Source organism: Crassostrea angulata, chromosome 10 (genome assembly GCF_025612915.1).
Source record: "Crassostrea angulata isolate pt1a10 chromosome 10, ASM2561291v2, whole genome shotgun sequence".
NCBI lineage: Eukaryota > Metazoa > Mollusca > Bivalvia > Ostreida > Ostreidae > Magallana > Magallana angulata.
In genome coordinates this window covers 44,627,025-44,654,826 of record NC_069120.1, presented here as the reverse complement: position 1 = coordinate 44,654,826, position 27,802 = coordinate 44,627,025, and the positions used below count along the sequence as shown (strand labels likewise).

The following is a 27,802-nucleotide window of genomic DNA, read 5'->3' as shown; positions in this document are numbered from 1 at the left end:
CTGCTTTTTTCCAACATCGACTTTAATAGGCTTATCAAGAATATCATCGACGTATAATACAACTACAACATCTTTTGCACAAGATTGTATCATTGCACAAAAGCCATCTCGAATGCTATAGAATGCTTCTCTCTTTTGTTCGTGACCTTTAAACTTCTCCTTTACCCTGACAAATGCTTCATGCAGATCCTCGTCATCCAATTCTTTGATTTCCTATAAATCAAAATGCTGGTTAGATATCTATACAACAATGATGAAATCATTCATGCTATTTTAAGCATAAAATATCAAACTAAATGTATTACTTTTTCATATCAATTATGAATATAATAATAATAATAATAATAATAATAATAATATACACATCGAATGAATTAATACCTCCATGTTAAATCCCCCGAATGCTGCCTGAATGTGATTGGTTTCATGCGCGACCAGACTTTATATATGTTCCGCTCAGGAAACAACAATCAATGCATAAATTAGAGCCTCGCTGTGTCTTCACGCAGTGTGAAAGTTTGAGAGAAAGAGAGAGATAGTTGTGGGGGATCGAAATCAAGTAAGGTAAGCTACTTAAAGAATAAATTCAAAATGTATCTGCGATCATTAGAACAATCTTTTTTTCCTTTCTATATAATAAATACGAGTAATCATAGAATATATTGAAATAAATTGTTGATATTAATGGTGTGTTCTTTTGCATCTTTAAACCTTCCAAAACCTTAGGTATACATGTAGATGCAAAAGAATTTATTAAAACATGTAATAAGGAATTTTTTTAACTTCTTCGTTCTGTATCACAACTCGTCCCACACCATCACTAATCACTTATCACCCAAATATTTTATGTTGTTATATCCATTTCCCTTAATCATAGGCTATTATGACTCATTCATTATTCAATTCCAAATATACAAAAAAAAATTCTTTTACGTTGAAGTCCTATTTACGTAAAAAGTGATGCTACAAAATTTAAAAAAAGTATGTCAAAGTGAGCAACGATGTGCAATATTTTCTAAAGATACTTAGGTACATGTGTATAATTGTCAACGCATTTTTTGCGAAGTCGTTCTCATTCCTTTAATAACTGTTTGCATAATATTCTGGCGCCTTAAACATTGTATATCATCCTTCGAGCTTTACTTGTCGAGCTGAAAAATGACCTCGGGTTAGTATAGTATTAAGTATGAATATAAAGTCATGTAATAATCTATACATGTGTATGAGTATATCATTGTAAGGAAGAAGAAAGTTAAATCGACCGTGCTTTTGAAATTTACACACTAGTAATCATCGATCATCATCAGAAACACTCATGTTTATTTTTGATTTGCCTACACATTTTTGAATACCAAAACGCTTTTCCCTCGCAAACGCTCAGGAAAGTATTTTGAAACTAAGCTGACTTAACATTTTTTACTGTTATATGATCTCCAAAAACACCTCTATGATTATAATCCTGCAGATGAGGTGTGAAAAATATTGAAGAAAAAATACATGGAAATATTACTTGGTATCTATTGGAAATTACATTTTTGCAGGCATTATTATAAAAAATTGTGAAAATTAAAAATGTTTCATCTTATAGATAACGAAATTACTTTTTTGTAACGTTTTGATAAAAGTCCTGAAAGACCTCTCTAGATGGAAAAAGTTTTGTATACAAATTGCTACTAAGTCCATTAAAAATTAGGAATTATTTCGCGTCATCATTTTAATGAAATCAATCGTGGACATTATAATTTTGCATACATTTTTTCTGGTTAAACTATTAGTATATATAAAGATTTATAAGGAACTACTTCTTTATCTAGTGAAAAGTTATATTGTAATACTTTGACTGACTCTTGTCCAATCAGATCGTAGAAAGCTGAATTGAGACACAATCGCTCATAATTTAAATGAGAGAGAGACGGACTGACGGACGGAGTAAATGGAATAAATCATAGGTGGCGAAAATTAACAAATTGTCAATATAGCAATGTTTATAAAGAGTTCAAAAGAAATCCTTTAGCGAATTCGTTATAAAATAATCAGCTGTAAGTACATAACTAGATTAATAAATTATCATTTGTTTGCATTTGAAAATGTTTAATACCCAAGGAAAATTACTTCATTCCTAAAAGAAGACATTGTTGTTGACCGTCCAATCTTACTTTAAAACACTTCAGTTTATTGTTACATCAATATACATGTAATATTATACAATCGTAGGAATTAATCAATCAATTAATCAATCATGCACTAAAACCTTTTAATTTGTCAGTTTAAAACTAATGATGATTTATTCATCTGCATCAACTATAATTTACTGCATTAACTTTTGCTCTATCTCTCTTCTCTCTCTCATTCAAATCACAAGTGGCAACGTCTTAACTTCGCCATACTACGATCTGTTTGGACAAATGTCAATCAAAACATTACCTTGAAACTTTTCTTGAGTAAACGCCTATATTAAAATCGTTTATGTACATGTAGTTCACCATGCACAACTAATTCAAACAATTCTTAAAATGGAAATTGTTTTCTGTAAAGATATATAAAGTTTGTTTTTTCGTTGTTTTCGAATCTCAGCATACTCTAGCCGTTTTATATAAAATATTATTTATTTTATTTCCTATATATAACCGTGTGTTTTGTTTCATACAACAAGTATTTTCATATATTCTTTTTCAGATGGAAAACTTCAATCGGACCGTAAGGAACTTTGTTGGTATTTTGAAGGTGAATGTGCATTTACTCTTATCTACTAAGTAATCAATTTCAAACTAAAGAACATAAACTTTTTTTAAGTGGATGTTTCCCTTTCCTAATTTAGAATACTATACCACATACCCACATTTACATATAAGTACAATACAATTTTAAACATTATATACGAAATACGAAGGTATTGACAAAAATATCAAGTAAACAAATTATAGATAATTGCTTGCTTCAAAATATATGTCATCGTTTCAAATACAAACTTTCTTAAGAATCAGATGTTGTAAGCAAAGACAACTCTTTAAATCTAAGATTTATAAAGATTGTCAGAACAGCTAAAAAAACGTTATAATATTTTTTGAAAAAAATATTTACCAAAATGAAAATAAAAAACTGAAGATATTTTTTAAATATATTGATAAAATTTACAAATCAACTGTCACTCGTCTTTAACATTGCTATGCAATCATACTTCAACATGAAATTGAATTGGAAAATAAAAATTCGAGCCGATCGCGATTGTAATTATGCTGAACCCGAACAAAATCATACGAATTTGGAATGTATCACACTTTTGCAAAATTCCATCTTGTTTAGCTGTAAAATGGTTTGATAATTTATTGATCTTGTAATAATTATGCATTTCTCTGACCAGACTGCAGTATTTTTGTAAACTCACAAACTTGAAATGATTCTGATCGGGATAAGGTTTTGATGGGTTCTTTTTTAACTGGGATCGATTCTTTTTAAAATTGCAATATTTCTAAACTATTGCATTTGTTGTTTCAATTTCTTTGTAAAATGTCATTGTTTTTTAAGTGCTTTAAGTGACAATATAATTGTAATTCTTTCGATTTTATAATTCGACTCAAAAGATACGAAAGAATTTCAATTTTGATTTTTAGAACTTTTGTTTTAATTAAAGACGTTAACACTTGACTAGACCATTTTCGGCATGTATTTACTTAAATTATATTACGCATTAATTGCTACCACCTTTACAGCACTAAAATACCATATTTGGAGTCAAAACATTTTCAACAATAAAACAAAAACAAATCACTTACAATATTTAAAACCAATATCTGTCTCTGTTTTTTAAAATAATATTTGAAAAAGCAATTCTTTATGGATCCATTTAATCAAAATTGGTGTGTCGATGAACCTTTAAATGCCATTTAAAAGTTAATAATTAAAGTCTGCAATTTTGTTTCAAACACAAACATGAATTTCTATTTATACTAGACTTTGACCCGTGACATTGCATAATAATGAAATCGGACATTTACGCAATAGATACATTAACACACCGTATTGTTGACATTTACATAACCAAGCATTAAGCTTACAGTAATGCTATTAAATTCACTACACTCTGCTTAGTTAGAATAATCTAGCTGTGTCTCAGGACAGGCCATCGCCACGGTTAAAATGCCAGCGTTTTTTACTCGTTTCGAATTTGCACACCATGTTGACATTCAAAACTCTCGGGGCTTTTCATATTACATGTAAACATGAGTTACTGAGTTAGAGTTATCTCCCGTATTTCCTTTGATGAACAGAATATATGACAAATGTTCAATGAAAATTTACGTGTATTTGTAATATTGTTTCTGAGTTTATCCATGCAAATGTGATATTGTGGAAACATAAAGTAAAAAGCCTGCAATGATTTAGCGTGTGTAATGCGCATGCGCAAGATTGTAAAATCCAAAAAAATCCAGATGATTTCCGGATTTGAATTTTCGTTGATTATTAATTAGCGAAGCTTGATTGAGAAAAAATAAAAACAAATTAGTAATCTTAAAGTACCAATGATGTTTAAAATGTATAAAACAAAAGACAGTACTCTTCCGATTTCTCGGTATTAAAGCCCAAAAATTCGACTCTATTATTTAGTATAGTAGTATAGATGTACAGCTATATAAATTTATAAAGTCAAAATTATTTTGTCACATGCTTTCAGAAATTGGTCTTTGAAGTTTTGTATTGATTAGAATATAAATAATAAAAACCACTCTTTAGATTTATAACAGGTCTGACTTAAAATCTATAAATTGTATATGTTTTGATTCGAGGGGCCTCAATGGTATAAATGTTAAGCTCTATTATGATAATACATGTTGTCAATGTATCAAAATAATGATCAATTGCAAAAGAGCTTTCATCGATTGTTTTCGACACCGATACACAACCATCCTTTTTAATTGCAAATGACATTATCTGATATTTTTTTGTTAACAGCACACAAACCTGTTTACATGAATATACAAATGTAAACAAACCTGTCGTATTACCTTGTTCTGCATGCTTCTTTCATGCATTTCAAACGTTAATCGTTTATGAATATGATTCGGTAAATCGCCGTTATTCATCTTCAAATTATGGCTAGTAGATCGTTAATATTCATCAAAAAATTGCAAAATTTCCAATAAACTTCTTTTTCTTATATCTAGTCATGCTGACAAAATTTGGGTTTGGTTTTCAACATTGCAAAAATGGCATTAAAAAGCAGCATATATACTTTTAATGAATGTGTGATATACAATGGGAAAATATGCAAAATGATATTGACTAACAAATAAAATCTGTCTTTTATGATCATCGTACTGGCAAAAACATTTTAGCGGAAAACAAAGCTGATATACTTAGCCCATATATACTTTGTTTATCTCTAATTCCATTTTTGTTTGAGCCTGATTCAATAATACAGTAAAATATTTGAATGTGTCAGAAATAATTCATTTTATAAAAATGTCTTGAAGTTAGAACAAATTTAACTCACGATATTGAACTTTATAACAATCCAAATCCGACAACCCAAACCCTGAGTAAACAACATCCTTAAAGGCAGATATTTCGTTTATAGATATATGTGAAAAAATGCTGCATTCTCAAAATTACAGACACTTGTTTTTACAACATTCTGTATAAACGTCTTTTTTACGAGAATTTTATTTAACATCTTATGTATTATTCCTTGATTGTCTTATGCAGTATTTTATGCATCAAAGACGCCTTCGCTCAGCAAATTTACACTCTAAATCTATAATAACTCATCAACCTTCCTCTACTTTTCCGATAAATGTATTTTTTTTTATTCTTTCCTTTTTTCATTCATATACACGTTCTGAAACGCTTTTAAAGAAATCTTGTTTGCATATAACTAAGCACATTAGATATAGAATTACAATTATCATATAAGCTAATGTAAAAAATGGGATAAGGTCAGAATGGTCTTCGGATAAATTAAGGATTTAAGACTAGAAATGTTAAGTTGCAATTAGTGATTATCCCAGTTATTATTATATAATGAATATAAATTTTTTTTGCAACAAGAAAGTGGCGTTTATAAAAAAAAAAAGGGGGCCCCACCTGTAAAGTTGAAATTTTACTCAATTTATAGCACAAGGAACCATACGAATAACAAGATATGCATGTCTAACCATACACATACATACAATTACCCACATACCTACATACCTACATACCTACATACCTACATACATACATACATACATACATACATACATTCATTCATACATACATACATACATACATACATACATACATACATACATACATACATACATACATACATACATACATACATACATACATACGCGCGCATGCACACACATATACATACATGTACAATTACACACATAAATATACATACAAATATGTATTACAAAATGCATGTATACAGTTTATCCTAACAAGGAAGGAGGCGGGAAGGTGTTGGTTAATTTTGCACTTTGTAATAAAAACTAACTTGAGCGGTAAGGGTGTTAGCTTCTGGACGTTCGATCCCGATAGAATTAAGAAGGTCTATAAACCAGAACTCAAAAGATTTGATAAATTAAATAGCTAACACATCGAAGAAAGTAGGGATATAAAACAATTTATGGTACATAAAACTTTATTTATTTTCACAACTTTTTCATGCTGAGAATTCTAAAAACAGTACAACGCCGAATGCCTTTTCCGCAATGTCTAATGATTTCTCCGCAGCTTGTTCTTGTTGCGTGAATTTTAGAAGAAAAATCTTGACGACCCAGTGAGTGATTGTGTCATTTATTGACCAAATAAATGACATAATATAGCTAAGCACATTTAATATAGAATTGCAATTATCATATAAGCTAATGTAATAACTGAGATAAGAACGGCTAATCGCCAAAACAAACACCTTATTATTTTAGGCAATTATGGGGTCCTCTAGAGGGGTACAGGTAGAATTTACCTGTGTCCACCTGGATTCCCTATATCAATAAATTAGCATAAATATATAAGAAACAAATGCATGTTTCTTTAAATCTAGTAATACGCATTTTTTAAAGGGCATCAATGATACAGTTTCCAGTCATTTTTGTTAATTTTCTTACTTTTCAACAACATGTATCATATATACTTGAATGCTATAATAATAAAGGTCTTCCATTTCCAACGGAAGACCTTATTGTTCTCTTACTGTTTTCTTATTAAGGTCTTCCGTTTACAACGGAAGACCTTATTGTTTTCGTACTGTTTCTTCTTTTTTTCCACGAATTTTGTGCACGCGATTTCTCCAAAAAATATTCGGCCGATTTCGACCATTTTTTCACAGATGATTGCAGTGGTCATAGTTCTGGAAGTTTTTGAAATTTTGACATCGTCACTTCCGGTTCCGATTTACGGCCGATTCTGTAAGTTTTTTCGACCAATTTTGTGCAGTCATAAATTCGGAGACTAACAGAGATATAAATATGAAATTTACAGGATAGGTAGACCATAGTTTGAAGTTGTGCAAAATGTAGTATTTTTGCGCCAGTGGCGCCATTTCTTTGAGCTCGCCTAGGCTCGAAAATTGGGAACGAAATTTGCATCAAAATTTTAATACAATGTACATTTTGATCTGCATCTTTTTATTAGTTAATACTTTGTTAAAACATATATAACAAAAGTGGTAGATAATCAAAAGTTCTTTCCAACAAATTAAAAAAAAGGGCTGGCCTCTTTATTTAGGGACCAAGACACTTGTAAACTCTATTACAAATAACTTAAAAACGATAAAGATTTTGTAATGCATTATAGAAGCGAAGTTGTTGATCCTAACAATATCTGTCAGGTAAAATCATTGCCACGTCAATTCATTACGTAGCTATGGATTTTGAGGGGTCAAAGTACTTAAACTTTGATGCTATATATCTAGAGAAGGAGACATATTTTGTTAAGCATTGTAGAAGAGAAAATGTCTGTTGCTGATTCAAATCGATTCCACTAATCAAAACACCAAAGTCTGTCCCCATTAAGGATCTAGAGGACTGGCCCCGAAAAGATTCAATCATTTGTAACTAAAAAATGAACAACGATTTTATGTACGTGTAAGAACAAAAAATGTTAGTGTTTGTGAGAGAATCTTTGGTAAACTCAAGAAAAAGGTACCGGCCCCTCAAATTAGGGATATTGACAATCGTATACATTATCTGAAAGGGAGTGGTTGAGGGGGGATTCTGAAATTTCATTGATATTTTAATCGTATCGTTTAAAAATTGAACGGAAGACCTACTCGTTAGTCGTAACGAGATCGTATCTAGTTCAGTAACTATTTATATAGGAAAGACTCAATTTTAAGTCCCAATTGATTTTAATTAGCCATGCATATTTTACTATTTCTGTTACTTTGATTAATATATCAGAATCATCGCCTCTAATAAACCCCATCATCCCAGCTCGAACAATTTCATGTTAATATGTTTTAACTCTCTCTCTCTCTCTCTCTCTCTCTCTCTCTCTCTCTCTCTCTCTCTCTCTCTCTCCTGGTGTTTCCATTCATTTTCGTGATGTGTTTCTCTCCATACCTAAATATTCATGTATAACATTTAATTAATTTGAGCATTGAAAACCAACTGTACATGATAAGCACGGCTTACATGTATTTGGAACTGCGAACGAAATTTGCTCCGTTTTTTATGTTATACATTTCTAAAACTGTCCGAATTTACCTGCTCTGTGTCCGGAAATATCTTTTCAATACCCTTCTCTGTGAAAGTTTTTTTATTTTCTTGGTTAATAAAATTAAATTTTGAGAAAAATAATATGTAAAATTTTCTTAAGAAGAATAACGTACGCAATTTGATATCTGTACAGAAAAAAGTTACTCTCTAGCTAGTCAATTTAAAAAAAAAAAATTGTACATGTAAATTGAACTGACTAATAACTGTGTCTGAAATCACCGAGATATCCCCTAAATATTAGTTTTCAGTTTAATATTGTCAAATAAAATTCAGAAAGAAGTGCAAATACACAAGTATCAAAAAATCCATAAATAGACCTTATAAATTAATGTCAAAAGAAATATCTTTTAAAAAGAATTTAATGCATTCCTATCTCTCACATTAAGCTTTGAAACAAAGGCAAAACATTTTTTTATTTTGATATTTTTCTCATGATAATAAAGGATAGATTAAATTCTGTAATAAACAAAATCAAAAATGATATCTTAGATTTGGAAAATATTTTTCGCTCAAGTTTTTCAATTAAATAATTTCATATTTTTATTCAATCTTTCTTGTAAAAATTTGTTAGTTTGTTCGCTTGCTAGGAAATTAAAGAGTAAGTATCTACTTATTTTGTACATGTACATGTATGTAAAATATAATGTTAGATTAATAAGTCAATAAGTAAATTAAATACATATAATGCACTTAACAACAAAAGGAATATCTTAGTTTAAGAAATCTTGTCTATTCTTCTTGACTTGTTGCAATGAAATAAAATTAATCCAACATACGATGATGGTAATAATAAATATTCAACTCTTGTACCATCCAGGTAAATATTAGCATACTCTACACCTGCCCCTTAGAGGGCCCCATGATTATCTAATTGCCTAATTGGCGAATAGCCGTTTGGGAAACACACCAAATAAATGCCTAACGATTTTATGTATTGCTTAGCAATTATTACACTATACTCTGTCCCAAGATATCCTGAATTTACATTTTGCTTAATTGCATGATATTTATAAATACCCCAGGGTTCAAGCGATGTTCATTCAAAACTATGAAAAAATTCCAAGATTTCTCAGTCGAAACGCTCCTGCTAGCTTATCAGGTTTCAATAAAATGCTAAAAAATGTTATGTCAACGGGGATTTTGTATTGCGGTTGGCCCGGACGATAACGTTGTAAAATTGGGCAAAGTATTCCAAGTGTCTTCCGAATGGAGAAAAGATGTAAACATTCCCCTTCAAAATCTCCGTAAGGAATCTTTTTTCATTCCTGTGAATTTTTCCTAGTGAAAAATGATAATGTGTCAATAAAATTATCTTGGAAATTATTCCTTTCAACTATTTTAATTGCACTTCTTTCACATGTATGTATATTTTTTTATAAAAAATGGTTCAAATGTGCAGCATAAATATCTTGTGACAGACTATACGAATATAATTGTTATCTCCACATATACTTATCAATGAAAAAAAGTTATATATTTTTTCTTGTATACTAGGGTACATTTAATTTTTAAAAAAAATTGTCTAATTTTAGACTTGTAATGCAGAGCAGCGATCAGTTGCAAATGAAGTTTTGGAAGCATTTAATACCTTTATAGACGTAAGTTTTAAAAAATAAAATTTCACATTATTTAAATTTGCTTGGCAGTAATTTATTTTTTGTTTTTGTCTTGCAGGTAATACTTTGGTCTTTCAATAAAACAGTTGGTTCATCAGATACCATCAATAAAAAACAACTGTTATTTCAAGACCTTGTCGACTTAAGTCAGTATTTTCAGGTAATAGGCATAGGTTTACTAGCATGATCAAATTTCTTGTTGTATTGTTGTTGTTCGTTTTGCTAATACCTGCTTTCAAATGTAGGTAGAATGATCAGAGAAGTATAAGGGCTGTTTTGAAATTCATTTCGAAATAATATTATTTTCAGCTGGAAGAAAAGTAAATGTCTGCACATAAGAAACATATGGAAGCCCATTTAGGACCTATCAAAAACTATTTTTGAATTTGATATAACGAATTCTTGAATTTGTTAAAACGAATTTAAATTGTTATAACAAATTGTTGAATCCGTTATAACGAATTAAATTTGTTATAACAAATTTTAGGAATTCGTTTTAACGAATTTAATCTGTTATAACAAATTCGCTGAATTCGTTATTTCAAATTTTAAAATCTGTTTTAACAAATTAAATTTGAAAGAACGAATTCTTGAATTCGTTATAACATATTAAATTTGAAATAACGAATTCTTGAATTCGTTATTTTAAATTCTTAATTCGTAATTACGGTTTTTTAAAATCGGTTATAACATATTTTCACCCAATTTTTGGTAACAAATTTCATGTTTTGGGGAACAAATTAAACGGGGCGGACTTTATTTGTCCCATATCGGCGTATGACGAAATGAGCCGATCAATTGATCGGCGTTAAACTGCGAAGTGGTAAACGAAGCTGTTGCTGTAACCATGGTAACAGATGTAACAATTCCAAAAGACACCTTACTTTATCAGCTTTGCTAGAATCCCTACATAGATAGAAACAAAATATTTAAGAACTGTTATATATGTAGCAATGCAATTTCACCAAAAACACAATATATACAGATTTGTTTCAACGGGTTTCTGTGCAGAATTCCAAATATTTTTTTAATTAATGCTATCAATCGATGAGCATGCTGATTTATTAACATATATCTGCATTTATCATCTCATTTCATCACCAAACCGTGAGATTACGCCATACTTAAAAAAATACCTTTCTGGAATAGAATTGATTTAAGAATAAGGAATCATTCTTTGAGTATTACTAGTCTCAGGTGATTTTGGCCGGGACGTGTTCAAATCAAATAAAACTCGAAGGGATTTATGAAAGATTTGACCACGCTCTGACCGAAATTATCAACTCGTAATATTCAAAGATTCCTTATTACTTTAATACTTATATTCATATTATTTCCAATTTCTACACTTTAAAACAACATTCTAAAACCACTGTTGTTTTTAATAAATAACACATGCTATGTATTATTACGCAGCGCAGCCAATACTGTTTTTCGGTTTTGCTGTAGGACACGCCCATTTTGTGTCGCTCGTTTTTTTATGAAATCATTGGGCTGGGTTATCACAGTAAAGGACACTTTAAAATATCAGTATAATATTTTATATGATGTAGCCAGGCATTATAACCAAGATATGTGCACGCGTGAAGCAATTTTCCATCAGAACGATGTATAGAATAGGCTATTTTTTATATAGTACAACCAGGCACTACAGTACCCGCAACGTTATTTTTTACAATCCTATCCTATCGTATCGTGTATCAATCCTATCGTATCGTGCGTGTATACTGTCCTATCGTGCGTTAATTCTATCCTAACGTGCGTGTATACTGTTCTATCGTGCGTTAATCCTATCCTATCGTGTGTGAATCCTATCAGGTTTATCGTTTAATTTCAACAATTCTTCCGTTTATCCTATCGTGTTAATCGTTTCGTGCCTTTTCATAAGCAAGTAAATTTATTACTAAGTTGCAACTCGTTCGGTGCGCCGTATACGAATATTAATCGAACAAGAATTGTAAAATCCTGTCCAACATTCCGTCAGGATACTAATTTTTAATTTTTTAAGATCAAAATTAACCAATATTATATGTAAATCATATCTTTTAACATTTAAAATGAAAAACGAAGTTCTTAGGAACAAGATAATATATTTACCTGTATATCGAAAATATTAAATCGTACGCAGAGTGTATACCTGCGTAAACATTAACTTTTTATGCAATATAATTTTGTTGCATCATATTTTACAGAAACAAAACTATTTGTGACATGATTTATATTTAATTAAAACCCGAGTTGTATTTTAAACCCGTTATTTACCGTGTGATATTTGATTTCAGGCTGAAATGTACTCGGCAATCAGCTGTAAATATTTAACTTCATGCGCGGATCCAGAAAATTTTTCCAGGGGGGGTCCGAAGGATAATTGTGTTTGCCAGGGGGGGTCCGAGGCATATTTTCGCGATAATTTTACTATGTAAATTTAATAAATTTTCATTTTCCAGGGGGGTCGGGACCCCCCCCCCCCGACCCCCCCTCTAGATCCGCGCATGAACTTGTCTGTAATAATTCGTTTTTAATGCATCATTTTCTTATACAGAAAGAAATGTTCTTATGATAGATTTTATATTTACTTTATACAAGAATTGGATTTATATTATAAATATTAATTAAACCCGCTATTTTTCGAGTGATTTAATCTCGGGCTGAAATATTCGCGGCGATCGGCTAGGGTGTTCGGTAATGAAAACAATTTTAACAATACAGAAAAATTATTGATCATTAAAGCTCATATTTTTAGTTGAAAAAAAAAAATTAACTGGTCATTTTTATACATTCTATAAATGATGCAGCGATGATTAAAAACTCGGCAATTGTTACTATAAAGAAATTCCACGCAAATCTTTATTTGTACGTGTTCACTTTCAAATTCTGCCATTATCAGTTTGTTCGTAAATATCGTTTTAATCCATCATTCGTATATCATGAACATCGTTTATCCTTTCCTATCGTGTATCAATCCTATCATATCGTGCGTGTATACTGTTCTATCGTGCGTTAATCCTATCCTTTCGTGCGTGTATACTGTTCTATCGTGCGTTAATGCTATCCTATCGTGCGTGAATCCTATCCTATCGTTTATCTTGTAAAAAATAATGTTGCGGGTACTGTATAACCAGGATGTGTGCATGGGTGTATCGACTTTTCGGAAACGTTTGGGAGGAAATTCGAAAGTTGTATGAGGGAACTTCGAACTGATATTAGTGCAATTTAAAAAAGTTTAGAAAAAGTCGATTTTAACAGTACAAATGTTGTGTACATTAGATTTACACCAAAATGTTAAATAAATATTAGTATTTGAGAGAACAAAAAAGAGCAATGTTACAGGAAAACAACAGGCACTTAGCATCGGAGTGGAAGAGAGGGTGTGGAGTGGAGCAGGGGCAGGGGGACGACCTAGATTACTCCCTTCAGCACACGTTTACTCGCAGCAAATGTTTTCTTAAATTTAGATATAAAAGGTGAATTAACAAAGAATTCCCTTCCTAATGTTTTGGGACCAAATAAAAACTAAAAAAAAGAGAGAGGAAATAAACTGTAGATTTGAAGTTAACGGTACGCCTTACCCCATATTCCCACGGATTCTGCATGGGTCTGCATACCAATAACCTGGGTCAGTGTACGTATCATCAGGGTCAGTGTATGTATCACTAAGGTCAGTGTTCGTATCACCAGGGTCTGTATACCTATAACCTGGGTCAGTATTACGATTATCAGGATATTTATATCTATTACCAGGGTCAGTGTACGTATCACCAGGGTCTGTGTGCCCATCATGTGGGTTTGCATACAAATAACCTGGGTCAGTGTACGTATCATCAGGGTCAGTATATGTATCACTAGGGTCAGTGTTCGTATCACCAGGGTCTGTATACCTATAACCTGGGTCAGTATTACGATTATCAGGATATTTATATCTCTTACCAGGGTCAGTGTACGTATAACCAGGGTCTGTGTGCTCATCACCAAGTCATTCGACCCATCATCAGGGTCTAAATGCATATCACCAAGGTCAGTGTTCGTATCACCAGGGTCTGCCCATTACCAGGGTCTCAAAACCTATATTGTTATAGGTATTGAGACCCAGGTGATGGGTATACTGGCTCTGGTTACGCGTATTCATGTACACACTCTTGTAATTGGGTACACTAACCTTGGTTATAGGTAAACTTACCCTGGTGATGGGTATACTGATTCTGGATATGGGTATACATACGTCATTGATGTGCACTCTGGCCCTATTAATACTAGTATACAGACCCCAGTGTTAGGCATATAGACCCTGGTGAAACGTACCCTGACCCTGGTGATAGGCATTGAGAGCCTGGTGATGGTTACGTGAATTTCTGGCTATGGGTAAACAAACTCTGGTGATTAGCGCAAACACACATTGACCCTCGGGATAAGTATTGAGACCCTGGTGTCCTGGTGATGGGTATACTGAATCTAGTTATGCGTATACAGACCCTGGTGATACGTACACCGACTCTGGTAGTACTTACTCTGACCCTAGAATTATGTACTCTGACCCTGGTGATGGGTATACAGACCCTGGTGATGGACACACAGACCTTGGTGAGGGGTTATCGATAGAGCTACATGGGGTCGGTGTTCTGACCACCCCTAACCCTCACCAATAACCCCTGAAATAAAAGAAAACAAAAATAAATTATCCCTCTCATCCTTACCTTGAATTTTTTTTATATTGAATTTAAGCGTAGGTGTTTATAGAACCTGGTGAATGGTACAGTAATATCAGTCAAATTCTTTTTTACTGGTATATATAAGGAAACCGTGATATTTTGTTCAGGCGGGTGGCATCGTATACAAGTGAAAAGGGGGGGGGGGGTTGGGATGGGAGAATCGCCAAACAATTCTTGACATGCAAAAAAATAATTCGAAAATCGTACACCGTGGGGGTAGCTATAGAAATGCTAAGTTTACCTCAAACTTAAATTTCACTGTTTATTTCCTCTCAGTCACTTTCAATTTTTTACATGCTCCGAAAATGCTAGGAAAGGGGGGAAGGCAACTGCATGGGGACAGGCCTCTCCATGCCACCTCCACCAACCCACCCGTTTGAAGCTATGTGTCTATTGTTTTCCTGTAACATTGCCTTTATTGACCTCGCAAATATTTAATTAATTTATTTTAGTGTAAACCAAAGTTACATAACATTCTTATCAGTTTTAATGACTATATGATATAAAAGTTGCGGTTTTCTGTTTTTTGTTTTTTGGCACCAATCATCAGTTCGAAGTTTCTCCAAGATGGTATCAAATTTCCTCCCGAACGTTTACCAATCCCGATGGAAAGTTTGTTCACGCATGCGCACATCCTAATTATAATGCCTGGCTATGTCATACAAAATATCATATTTATATTTTTCAAGTGTCCTTTACTGTGATAACATTACAAATCAATTTTGAAAACCTATTGCCCAATTATCTCAGAAAAAAAGGAGCGACACAAAAAAAGCGTGTCCTACAGCATAACCGAAAAACGGTATTTGCTGCAATAATACATAACATGTGCTAAGGATAAAAAAAACCAGTGGTTTTGAAATGTTGTTTTGAAGTGTAGAAATTGGAAATAATATAATTAAAAGCAAAAAGGCATCATTCTTTGAATAATATGAGGTGATAGTTTCGGTCGAAGCGTGCATATCAAATCTATCATAAAGCCCTTCAAGCTTTATTGGATTTGAACACGCTCCGACCAAAATAAATATGAATAATGAACATAAATCTGCCCATGCAAGCGTTTAATGATATCCTATTCATCGTTAAAAGGCGATTAGAATAGCAAATTTTTAAATTGTTTAAAAAGAAATCTGACTGTAACAAAATAATTACGGATAAAACTTTCTAAATTTACAATACTTAAAATAACTAGATACGTCAAAACATAAGCTGACCTATATCAATCATTTTTGCTGTAAAATTGAATATATTTTGTATAGCTTTGTAAGGAAATTTCCCTAGTGTTGACCTCGTGACGTCACTGACGCCTTGTTATCGCCTAATCGCATTTTCTCTTGATTAGATTTCTAAAAGAGGTTAAAATAGGCACTTTGAAGAGGCTTAACTCCATTATTTTTGCATCGATTTCGATGCGGTTTTTGAATTAAATTTTGGTAAATAAATTCTATGACATAAGTTCGACATTGGCTGGACTGCAGGTACCCTTTTATAAATCAACATGCTCAATAATCAATAGCATGACTAAACAAATTTTTGGAATTTTGCGCAGAAACCCATCGAAACAAATTTATATATTCTGCATACTATTTTTGGTGGAAATGCGTTGCTACACATATAGCAGTTCTTAAATCGTCGAACGCCGATATGGGACAAATGAGGTCCGCCCTGTTTAATTTGTTCCCCAAAACATGAAATTTGTTATCACAAACTGTGTGAAAATATGTAATAACCGATTTTAAAAAACCGATATTACGAATTAAAACTTTGAAATAACGAATTCAAGAATTCGTTATTTCAAATTTAATTTGTTAAAACAGATTTTAAAATTTGAAATAACGAATTCAGCGAATTTGTTATAACAGATTAAATTCGTTAAAACGAATTCCTAAAATTTGTTATAACAAATTTAATTCGTTATAACGGATTCAACAATTCGTTATAACGATTTAAATTCGTTTTAACAAATTCAAGAATTCGTTATATCAAATTCAAAAATATTTTTTGATAGGTCCTAAATGGGCTTCCGTAGAAACATTATATACGCGTATGCAAATATTTTGACTGTCTAAATTCACAGATCTTCTTTACATATCATGAAAATACGGAAGCCCATTTAGGACCTATCAAAAAATATTTTTGAATTTGATATAACGAATTCTTGAATTTGTTAAAACGAATTTAAATCGTTATAACGAATTGTTAAATCCGTTATAACGAATTAAATTTGTTATAACAAATTTTAGGAATTCGTTATAACGAATTCAATCTGTTATAACAAATTCGTTGAATTCGTTATTTCAAATTTTGAAATCTGTTTTAACAAATTAAATTTGAAAAAACGAATTCTTGAATTCGTTATTTCAAAATTTTAATTCGTAATTTCGGTTTTTTAAAATCAATTAAGACATTTTCATCCAATTTGTGGTAACAAATTTCATGTTTTGGGGAACAAATTAAACGGGGCGGACTTCATTTGTTCCATATCGGCGTACGACGAAATGCGCCGATCAATTGATCGGCGTTAAACGGCGAATTGTTAAATGAAGTAAACTGGCGTAGAAACAAAGCTGTTGCTGTAACCATGGTAACAGATGTAAGAATTCCAAAAGACACATAGCTTACTTTATCACCTTTGCTAGAATTCCTTCATAGATAGAAACAAAATATTGAAGAACTGCTATATATGTAGCAACGCATTTTCACCAACAATACCATGCAGGGTATACAGATTTGTTTCGACGGTTTCTGCGCAAAATTCCCAAAAATTGTTAAGTCAATGCTATTAATCAAAGAGCATGCTGATTTATTAAAACGTACTTGCAAATCAGCCAATGTCGAACTTATGTCATAGAATTTATTTACCAGAATTTAAAGCAAAAACCGCACCAAAATCGATGCAAAAATAATAGAGTTACACCTCTTCAAAGTGCCATTTTTACCTGCTTTTAGAAATCTTATCAAGAGAAAATGAAATTAGGCGATTACGAGGCTTCAGTGCCGTCACGAGGTCAACACGAGGGAAATTTCCTTACAAAGCTATACAAAATAAATTCGGTCTAATGATTTGACGTATCTAGTTATTTTAAGTATCGTAGATTTAAAAAGTTTTATCCGTAATTGTTACAGTCAGATTTTTTTCAAACGATTTTAAAACCTGCTATTCTAATCGCCTTTTACTGATGAATACGATACTAGTATCGTTAAACGCTTGCATGGGCATATATATGTCCATTATTCATATTTGTTTTGTCGGTGCGTGTTCAAATCCGATAAAGCTTGAAGGGCTTTATAGCTTTATATTCATAGATTTGATATGCACGCTCGACCGAAATTATCACCTAATAATATTCAAAGAATGATGCCTTTTTGCTTATATCTATATTATTTCCGATTTCTACACTTTAAAACAACATTTTAAAACCACTGGGGTTTTTTTCATGCATAGCACATGTATTATTGCAGGAAATACCGTTTCTCGGTTATGCTGTAGGACACGCCCATTTTGTGTCGCTCATTTTTTATGAAATTATTGGGCTATAGGTTTCAAAATTGATTTGTAATGTTATCACAGTAAAGAACGCTTAGAAAATATAAATATATTTTATATGACATAGCCAGGTATTATAACCAGGATGTGCGCATGCGTGAACAAACTTTCCATCAGGATTGGTAAAAATTTGGGAGGAAATTCGATAGCTTCTTGAAGGAACTTCGAACTGATGATATGTGCTTAAAAAACAAAAACAAAAAACAAAAAACCTTTGGTTTACACTTAAAAAAAAGATTTAAATATTTGCGAGAACAATAAAGGCAATGTTACAGGGAAACAAAGGCAGGGAGGAATCTGTCTCCATGCAGTTGCCCCCCCCCCCCCTTCCCCCTCCTTCCTAGCATTTTTGGAGCATGTAAAAAATTGAAAGTGACTAGGAGGAAATAAAAATTGGAATTTAAGTTTGAGGTAAACTTAGCATTTCCATAGCTACATGTAATCCCACGGTGTACGATTTTCGAATTTTTGAAATACATTTCTTTTTGCATATCAAGACTTGTTTGGCGATTCTCCCACCCACCCCCTCTTTTTATTTTTTTACGATGCCACCTGCCTGAACAAAATATCACAGTTTCCTTACATATACCATTAAGAGGACAATAAAGGCGATGTTACAGGAAAACAATATACACGTAGCTTCAAACGGTGGGTGGGGGTGGCAGGGAGGGGCCTGTCCCCACGCAGTTGCCCCCCTTTTCCCAGCATTTTCGGAGCATGTAAAAAATTGAAAGTGACTGGGAGGAAATAAACAGTGGAATTTAAATTTGTGGTAAGCTTAGCATTTCTATAGCTAACCCAAGGGTCTACGATTTTCGAATTTTTGAAAAACATTTTATTTTTGCATGTCAAAATTGTTTGGCGATTCTCCAACCCCACCCCCCTCTTTTCACTTTTTTACGATGCCACCTGTCTGAACAAAATATAACAGTTCCTTACATATTGGGTTTATATATAAACCAATATTACTGTATCTCATACAATATACATTTCACCAGGTTCTATAAACACCTACGCTTACTAGATTCAATGTAAAAAAATCCAGGGTAAGGAGGAGAGGGATAATTTATTTTTTAAAGTTTTTTTTAGGGGTTATTGGGGAGGGGTAGGGGTGGTCAAAACAGCGAACCCATGTAGCTCTATCCATAACCCTCACCAAGGTCTGTGTGCCAATCACCAGGGTATGTATACCCATCACCAGGGTCAGAGTACATATTACCAGAGTCGGTGTACGTATCACAATGGTCTATATACGCATAACCAAATTCAGTATACCCATCACCAGAACACCAGGGTTTCAATACTATCACCAGGGTCAGTGTACGTTTCATCAGCGTCTATTTGCCTATCACCGGGGTTTGTATACTAGTATAAATTAAAAGGGGCAAAGTGCGCATCACTAGCGTATGTATACCCATATACAGAATCAGTATACCCATCACCAGGGTCAGTTTACCTATAACCAAGGTTAGTGTACCCAATTACAAGTGTACATGTATATGCGTGTCCAGAGTCAGTATACCCATCACCATGGTCTCAATACCTATCACAATATAGGTTTTGAGACCCTGGGAATGGGCACCCAGACCCTTGTAATATGTATAATGACCTTGGTGATATGTCTACTGACTTGGTGATGGGCACACAGATCCTGGTGATACGAACACTGACCCCGGTGATACGTACACTGACCCTGATGATACATACACTGACCCAGGTTATTTGTATGCAGACCCAAGTGATGGGCACACGTGCACATCGTAATATTGACCCAGGTTATGATTATACAGACCCTGGTGATACAAACACTGACCCTGGTGATACGTCCACTATGCTAAGATAACATTTAAAAAAAAAACCTAATCCTTGGAAATAGGGGGTTAGGTGAACACTCAACCTCAATTTTACAATTTATTTCCTCTCTATCATTTCAGTTTTTACCTGGTCCCAAAAACATTGGGGGTAGAGGGGGCAACTCTTTTTTAATTCACATTTTATGTGTAAATTTAAGAAAAGTGTGCTGAAGGGGGTAGTCTCGTCCCCACTTCCCCTGCTCCACTCCACAACCCCCTCCCCCATTCCGATGCTAAGTGCCTGTTGTTTTCCTGTAACATTGCTCTATATTGTTCTCTCAAATACTAATATTTATTCAACATTTTGGTGTAAATTTAATGCACAAACTTTCCTATCACTTCAAATGATTATTTATAATTTAAAAATAAAATTGTTCTATACTTTTCTAAATTTCGCAAATATCAGTTCGAAGTTCCTCCAAACAGCTTTCAAATTTCCTCCCAAACGTTTACCGAAAAGTCGGTACACGCATGCGTACATCCTGGTTATAGTGCCTGGTTGTACTATATAAAATCAAAGTACTGAAGAACTGATGGGAGTTGATTTTATCGATTATTATTTAGTTTAAAATCAATGAAATGATATTTTGCATGGCAAGTACTTTCCTATATGTATTTGAATTACTCACATTTTTAATAACATGAATTCTTCCACAGGAATTTCGTGAAAAACCAATATAAATCATGTTGTATAATATTCAAAGATCTATTCTATCAAACTACGTATCAGTAATCGGAATAGTTATGAGAAATTGTATGGATCCAAGCAAAATTGGACTCTAGTCTCGTTCAACCAGACTCTCAGCTGTATCCGTTAATCACCGACAAGCAAGAGAGAATCTGGTTTAACGAGCGTAGGAATATATAAAATGTGCGACTTCAAAAATTATCTAAATCTAACTATTTACAAGGTATCTATAAATAAGTTTCCTTGAAAAACAATGCTTAAGAACTCATTACATCGAATTTATCGATTATAACTAAATGTTGTCAGCAATGTTGATTTGTACTTAGGTCCAAACACTGTTTCACTTTCGGTTTGCCTGAGTAACTGCATACATGTAGGAGAGTTGATTAAAATCAACTCCCAAAAATAACCTATTCTATACATCGTTCTGATGGAAAGTTGGGTCACGCATGCGCACATCCTGGTTATAATGCCTAGCTACATCATATAAAATATTATATTTACATGTTTAAGTGTCCTTTAATGTGATAACCCAGCCCAATAATTTCATAAAAAACGAACGACACAAAATGGGCGTGTCATACAGCATAACCGAAAAACAGTATTGGCGTAATAATACATATCATGTGTTATTCATTAAAAAAATAGTGGTTTTAGAATGTTGTTTTAAAGTGTAGAAATTGGAAATTATATATAAGTATAAAAGTAATAAGGAATCATTCTTTGAATATTATGAGTTGATAATTTCGGTCAGAGCGTGGTTATATCTATCATAAATCCCGTCGAGCTTTATTTGATTTGAATACGTCCCGGCCAAAATCACCTGAGACTAGTAATACTCAAAGAATGATTCCTTATTCTTAAATCAATTTTATTCCAGACCGGTATTTTTTTTAAGCATGGCGTAATCTCACGGTTTGGTGATGTAATGAGATGAAAAATGCAGATATATGTTAATAAATCAGCATGCTCATTGATTGATAGCATTAATTTAATAAATTTTTGGAATTTTGCGCAGAAACCCGTCGAAACACATCTGTATATATTGTATTTTGGTGAAACTGCATTGCTACATATAGTTCATAAATATTTTGTTTCTCTCTATGTAGGATTTCTAGCAAAGCTGATAAAGTAAGGTGTCTTTTGGAATTGTTACATCTGTTACCATGGTTACATTTACTTCATTTAATACCATTTCGCCGTTTAACGCAGATCAATTGATCGGCGCATTTCGTCGTACGCCGATATGGGACAAATGAAGTCCGTCCCGTTTAATTTGTTCCCCAAAACATGAAATTTGTTACCACAAATTGGGTGAAAATATGTTATAACCGAGTTTAAAAAACCGAAATTACGAATTAAAACTTTAAAATAACAAAGTCAAGAATTCGTTATTTCAAATTTAATTTGTTATAACGAATTCAAGAATTCGTTATTTCAAGTTTAATTTGTTAAAACAGATTTTGAAATTTGAAATAACGAATTCAGTGAATTTGTTATAACAGATTAAATTCGTTATCACGAATTCCTAAAATTTGTTATAACAAATTAAATTCGTTATCACGGATTCAACAATTCGTTATAACGATTTAAATTCGTTTTAACAAATTCAAGAATTCGTTATATCAAATTCAAAAATATTTTTTGATAGGTCCTAAATGGGCTTCCGTATGAAAATCATAATAGTTTGGTTTTTAACATTAGTTGATTAACCTTTATACGTTTTATAACTTCTATATAAAAAGTATAAATAAGCGTAGCCAATAATTTGTCCTAAACTTGACGCAATAATCAAATTGCATTGTCAGGTCAAGATCTAGTAAACTTAAGGACACTACAGATTAATGAGATTTCAGCTATGAATTCTTTCAATAATGCTTCGATACAATAGCTTTTCTTTATAAGGTGTATAGGGCTTAATTTTAAGATAAACACAATGAAAAATCTAGATTTAAACTAGCATTTTTAATAACATATGAAGGAAACCATCTTCAAATATTGGATTGTTTCCGTCTTTGACATATGATATATTGAAAATGCAAAGAACTCCTCTAAAAAGGCATGTAGAATGCTTTTGACCTATTATTTAATATCATATTAAATTGGACATAAATATCGGGATTACCTTTTGAAGGATTTTCAATGGACTGTAAAGAAAATGTTATATCTTCTATATAATTTCCTTATATTCATACTATACGGGGTTAAGATATATTTAATCAACTATGACGTCATGATACATTTGGCACCAGAAAGACACTTCGAAATCGTTTCCTAGATGTTGACAATGATTTAAGTTCAGAATAAAGGTAAATAAACAAAATTTGCTGTGTTTCGTCGAGAAAATTTAATATAATTAATTTCTTGTTTGAGATGCATTTTCATGAATACTGGTTCAGTTGACTGTTAGTTTACCGTAGTATCATATGCACACTAAATTGTGGGTCTTCCGGTGTGAACGAACGAGATGTAAACAAAATATAAATTATGTCAAAATTTGATACCTGTTGCTTTTAGGGGCTTCGACCATCTAAATTGGATGGAGCTTCAAGGAAAAAATTTTGCTTATCTAAATTTATAAGCAATAATAATAAGTAACTAGACACGATCTCGTTGCGAGCAACGAGGAGGTCTTCCGTTCGATTTTTAGAATGAAATATGACATCATCGACTTTGATTTTCGACAACAAAACATGTTATGGAAAAAGGAATGAAGTACTAATGCTTTATTGTACCGCTTTTTATAAGTTCTCTTGCTTTTTTAAATACTTGCATTTCTTCCAATTAAGATAGAAAAGATCAAACTTGTTCAAACCTCTGGTCCCTAAAAACCCTAATTGGGTAACGCAAGAGAAAATCATTATATTGTAAGGATATATAAACGTATTATACCTAATGTAGCCTTAATAACCTTTCACAAAATTGCTCTCATTAAAGGGCTATAGATAAAAGATTTTAGAGCTCTTTGATCCCCTAAATTAAGGGGCCAGTCCCTTTTCTTGATATCAAATGAAAAGATATTTAATTCTGAACACATTTTGTCAACAAGTGTTTAGAAAATCGTTACCGTTCTGGAGATATATGAGAAAGAAGGTTTTAGAGGCCTATCCCTTATCTCCTTATAGGGACCGTTTAGCGAAATTTTGAAGGATGCATATTGTAAAGAACATTAATTTGAACAACTTTTCTTCTGTATTGCATTTCAAATTATTTTTTCTTTCTGAGATATGGGTGATAGAAATTTGGACTTTTGGCCCCTAAAAACCCTTAATTACGTAACACATAATAAAATCATTCCATTGCTTGGATACATAACCGTAAGATAAACATATTTGCTTCTATAACCTTTCAAAAAATATCCCTCATTAAAGGGCTACAGATTAAAGACTTTAGAGCCCTTTGGTCCCCTAATTTTTGAGGCAAGCCCCTTTTTCTTGATATCAAATGAAAGGTCATTTAATTCTAAACAAATTTTGTTCAACAAGTATTTAGAAAATTGTTACCGTTCTGGCGATATATGAGAAAGAAGGTTTTAGGGGCCGATCCCTTATCTCCTTATAGGGACCGTTTAGCAAAATTTTAAAGGTTGAATATTGTTAAGAACATTAATTTGAACAACTTTTCTTCTGTATTGCATAACAAAATATTTTTCCTTTCTGAGATATGGGTGATCAAAATTTTGGACTTTTGGCCCCTAAAAACCCTTAATTACGTAATACATGACAAAATCATTACACTGCTTGGATACATAACTGTGAGATTATAACATTTTACAAAATATCTCTCATTAAAGGGCTACAGATTAAAGACTTTAGAGCCCTTTGGTTCCCTTATTTTAGGGGCCAGCCCCTTTTTCTTGATATCAAATGAAAGGTCATTTAATTCTAAACAAATTTTGTTCAACAAGTGTTTAGAAATTTGTTACCATTCTGGAGATATATGAGAAAGAAGGTTTTAGGGGCCGATCCCTTATCTCCTTATAGGGGCCGTTTAACAAAATTTTGAAGGCTGCATATTGTTAAGAACATTAATTTGAACAACTTTTCTTCTGTGTTGCATAACAAAATATTTTTCCTTTCTGAGATATGGGTGATCAAAATTTTGGACTTTTGGCCCCTAAAAACCCTTAATTACGTAATACATGACAAAATCATTACACTGCTTGGATACATAACTGTGAGATTATAACATTTTACAAAATATCTCTCATTAAAGGGCTACAGATTAAAGACTTTAGAGCCCTTTGGTTCCCTTATTTTAGGGGCCAGCCCCTTTTTCTTGATATCAAATGAAAGGTCATTTAATTCTAAACAAATTTTGTTCAACAAGTGTTTAGAAATTTGTTACCATTCTGGAGATATATGAGAAAGAAGGTTTTAGGGGCCGATCCCTTATCTCCTTATAGGGGCCGTTTAACAAAATTTTGAAGGCTGCATATTGTTAAGAACATTAATTTGAACAACTTTTCTTCTGTGTTGCATAACAAAATATTTTTCCTTTCTGAGATATGGGTGATCAAAATTTTGGACTTTTGGCCCCTAAAAACCCTTAATTACGTAATACATGACAAAATCATTACACTGCTTGGATACATAACTGTGAGATAAACATATTTGCTTCTATAACATTTCACAAAATATCTCTCAGTAAAGGGCTACAGATTAAAGACTTTAGAGCCCTTTGGTTCCCTTATTTTAGGGGCCAGCCCCTTTTCTTGATATCAAATGAAAGGTCATCTAATTCTAAACAAATTTTGTTCAACATGTGTTTAGAAATTTGTTACCATTCTGGAGATATATGAGAAAGAAGGTTTTAGGAGGCCGATCCCCTATCTCCTTATAGGGACCGTTTAACAAAATTTTGAAGGCTGCATATTGTTAAGAACATTAATTTGAACAACTTTTCTTCTGTGTTGCATTTCAAAATATTTTTCCTTTCTGAGATATGGGTGATCAAAATTTTGGACTTTTGGCCCCTAAAAACCCTTAATTACGTAATACATGACAAAATCATTACACTGCTTGGATACATAACTGTGAGATAAACATATTTGCTTCTATAACATTTTACAAAATATCTCTCATTAAAGGGCTACAGATTAAAGACTTTAAAGCCCTTTGGTTCCCTGATTTTAGGGGTCAGCCCCTTTTTCTTGATATCAAATGAAAGGTCTTGTAAATATAAACTTTTTTTGCTTTACATGTGTTTACAAAATATTTTTCAGAAAAAAGATAAACTAAGAAAACTATGAAAAATTACAACGTTTTTTTAATCTCAATTTTCGGGACCGGGCGAGCTTTAACGCTATTTAAGCATGACAAATATGAATGCAAAATTGCACATCTACAATCTCTTGTCTACAATCCCTGAAAGTTTGAACACAATATCTTTTACCGTTTAGGAGGAGATCCCTGGACAAGCCGACCCTCTGAAAATCGCTAAAACGTCATTTTCTCAAGAATGGAAATGACGTCATCAAAATAAAAAAATGTATATTAAGTTCGGATTAATATCTATTAGATCTGAAAGTTTCACGAAAATCGATTCAGCCATTTCCGAGAAATCGCCTGCACAAATTTTGTAAGAAAAAAAAATAAAAATAATAGGGAAAAGAAACCGAACGAAAACAATAAGGTCTTCCGTTGGAAAACGGAAGACCTTAATAATAATAATAGGGAAAAAGAAACAAAGCAAAAACAATAAGGTCTTCCGTTGGAAACGGAAGACATTAATAAACAAATCTTTAATATAATTCTTTGAATATCATACCCGCAAAAATGCATGTTAAGAGTAATAGAAAGTTTTTATGATTAATAAAGACCGAAATATTGAAGATAAACATTTAAATATACAGTCATAAGATTAATTGACCTGTATCAGGTCAAAATGCATACGCTGATACATGTGAAGGAAAAATGTATTGGGTAGTCAGTTATGTTAATCATGAAGTTATCTTAATTTGAATACATTACTTAAGGTAATGCGAAACACCCGTGAAATTTAATATTTATAACATTTTCTCAAAAAACACAAAATAATTGCTTAGTATTATGTTAAAGTTAATTTTAATCCATAATCGTTAGAAAATACCGTACATTATACCCATCAATTACATTTGAATGGTGTTCGTTTACTTTTGTGCAATTTAGCATTGTATCATTTAAAATTGTGTAACTTCTGTTCCTTTGATAGTAAATACCTTAATTTGGACACTAAATACCATTACCAGTGTTTAGACTTTATGCCTATCAAATTTTAAGGTTATATCAAATGGTCAAAGTCAAATATGATGACGTCATTTAGGATTCTTATCAATTTTCACACCCGTCAAATATACTTTTAAATATACTTAAACATCAATTAATCTAAAACCAACAGTCAAGTTTTCATAATTTTAATATATTTTACTTGATTGGTCATGAAAACTATACTGCTAAATTTTAATCAAATTTGAACAAGTCAATTTCTTTTTAGAGACCGTTTAAGTGTTGCATCTAAAAAGATTATTTACAAGTTCTAGATTTACGTTATATTACATAAGAAATGACCAGTTACCAGTCAAAATCTATTTAGCAGTACAAACATTTGTAATATCTTAAAAAGGTAACTAGCAAATTCTAACAATGACTATTTCATTTTACTCTCCACTGAAAGGAGATTCAAATTGTAGGAATGATGCGATGTGGG

The 27,802-nt window shown here is 32.2% G+C and overlaps 1 protein-coding gene across 1 annotated transcript in view; it reads left to right on the top strand.

Annotated features, from left to right (window-relative positions):
• Positions 1-534: 534 nt before the first annotated feature.
• LOC128167685 (uncharacterized) overlaps positions 535-27,802 on the top strand; it is a 38,077-nt gene continuing 10,809 nt past the window's right edge. The window contains exons 1-3 of the mRNA XM_052833541.1: positions 535-564; positions 2,677-2,724; positions 10,380-10,481. Of these exons, the coding sequence (XP_052689501.1) occupies positions 2,677-2,724; positions 10,380-10,481 (150 nt within the window). The 5' untranslated portion in view covers positions 535-564. The remainder of the gene's footprint in view (positions 565-2,676; positions 2,725-10,379; positions 10,482-27,802) is intronic.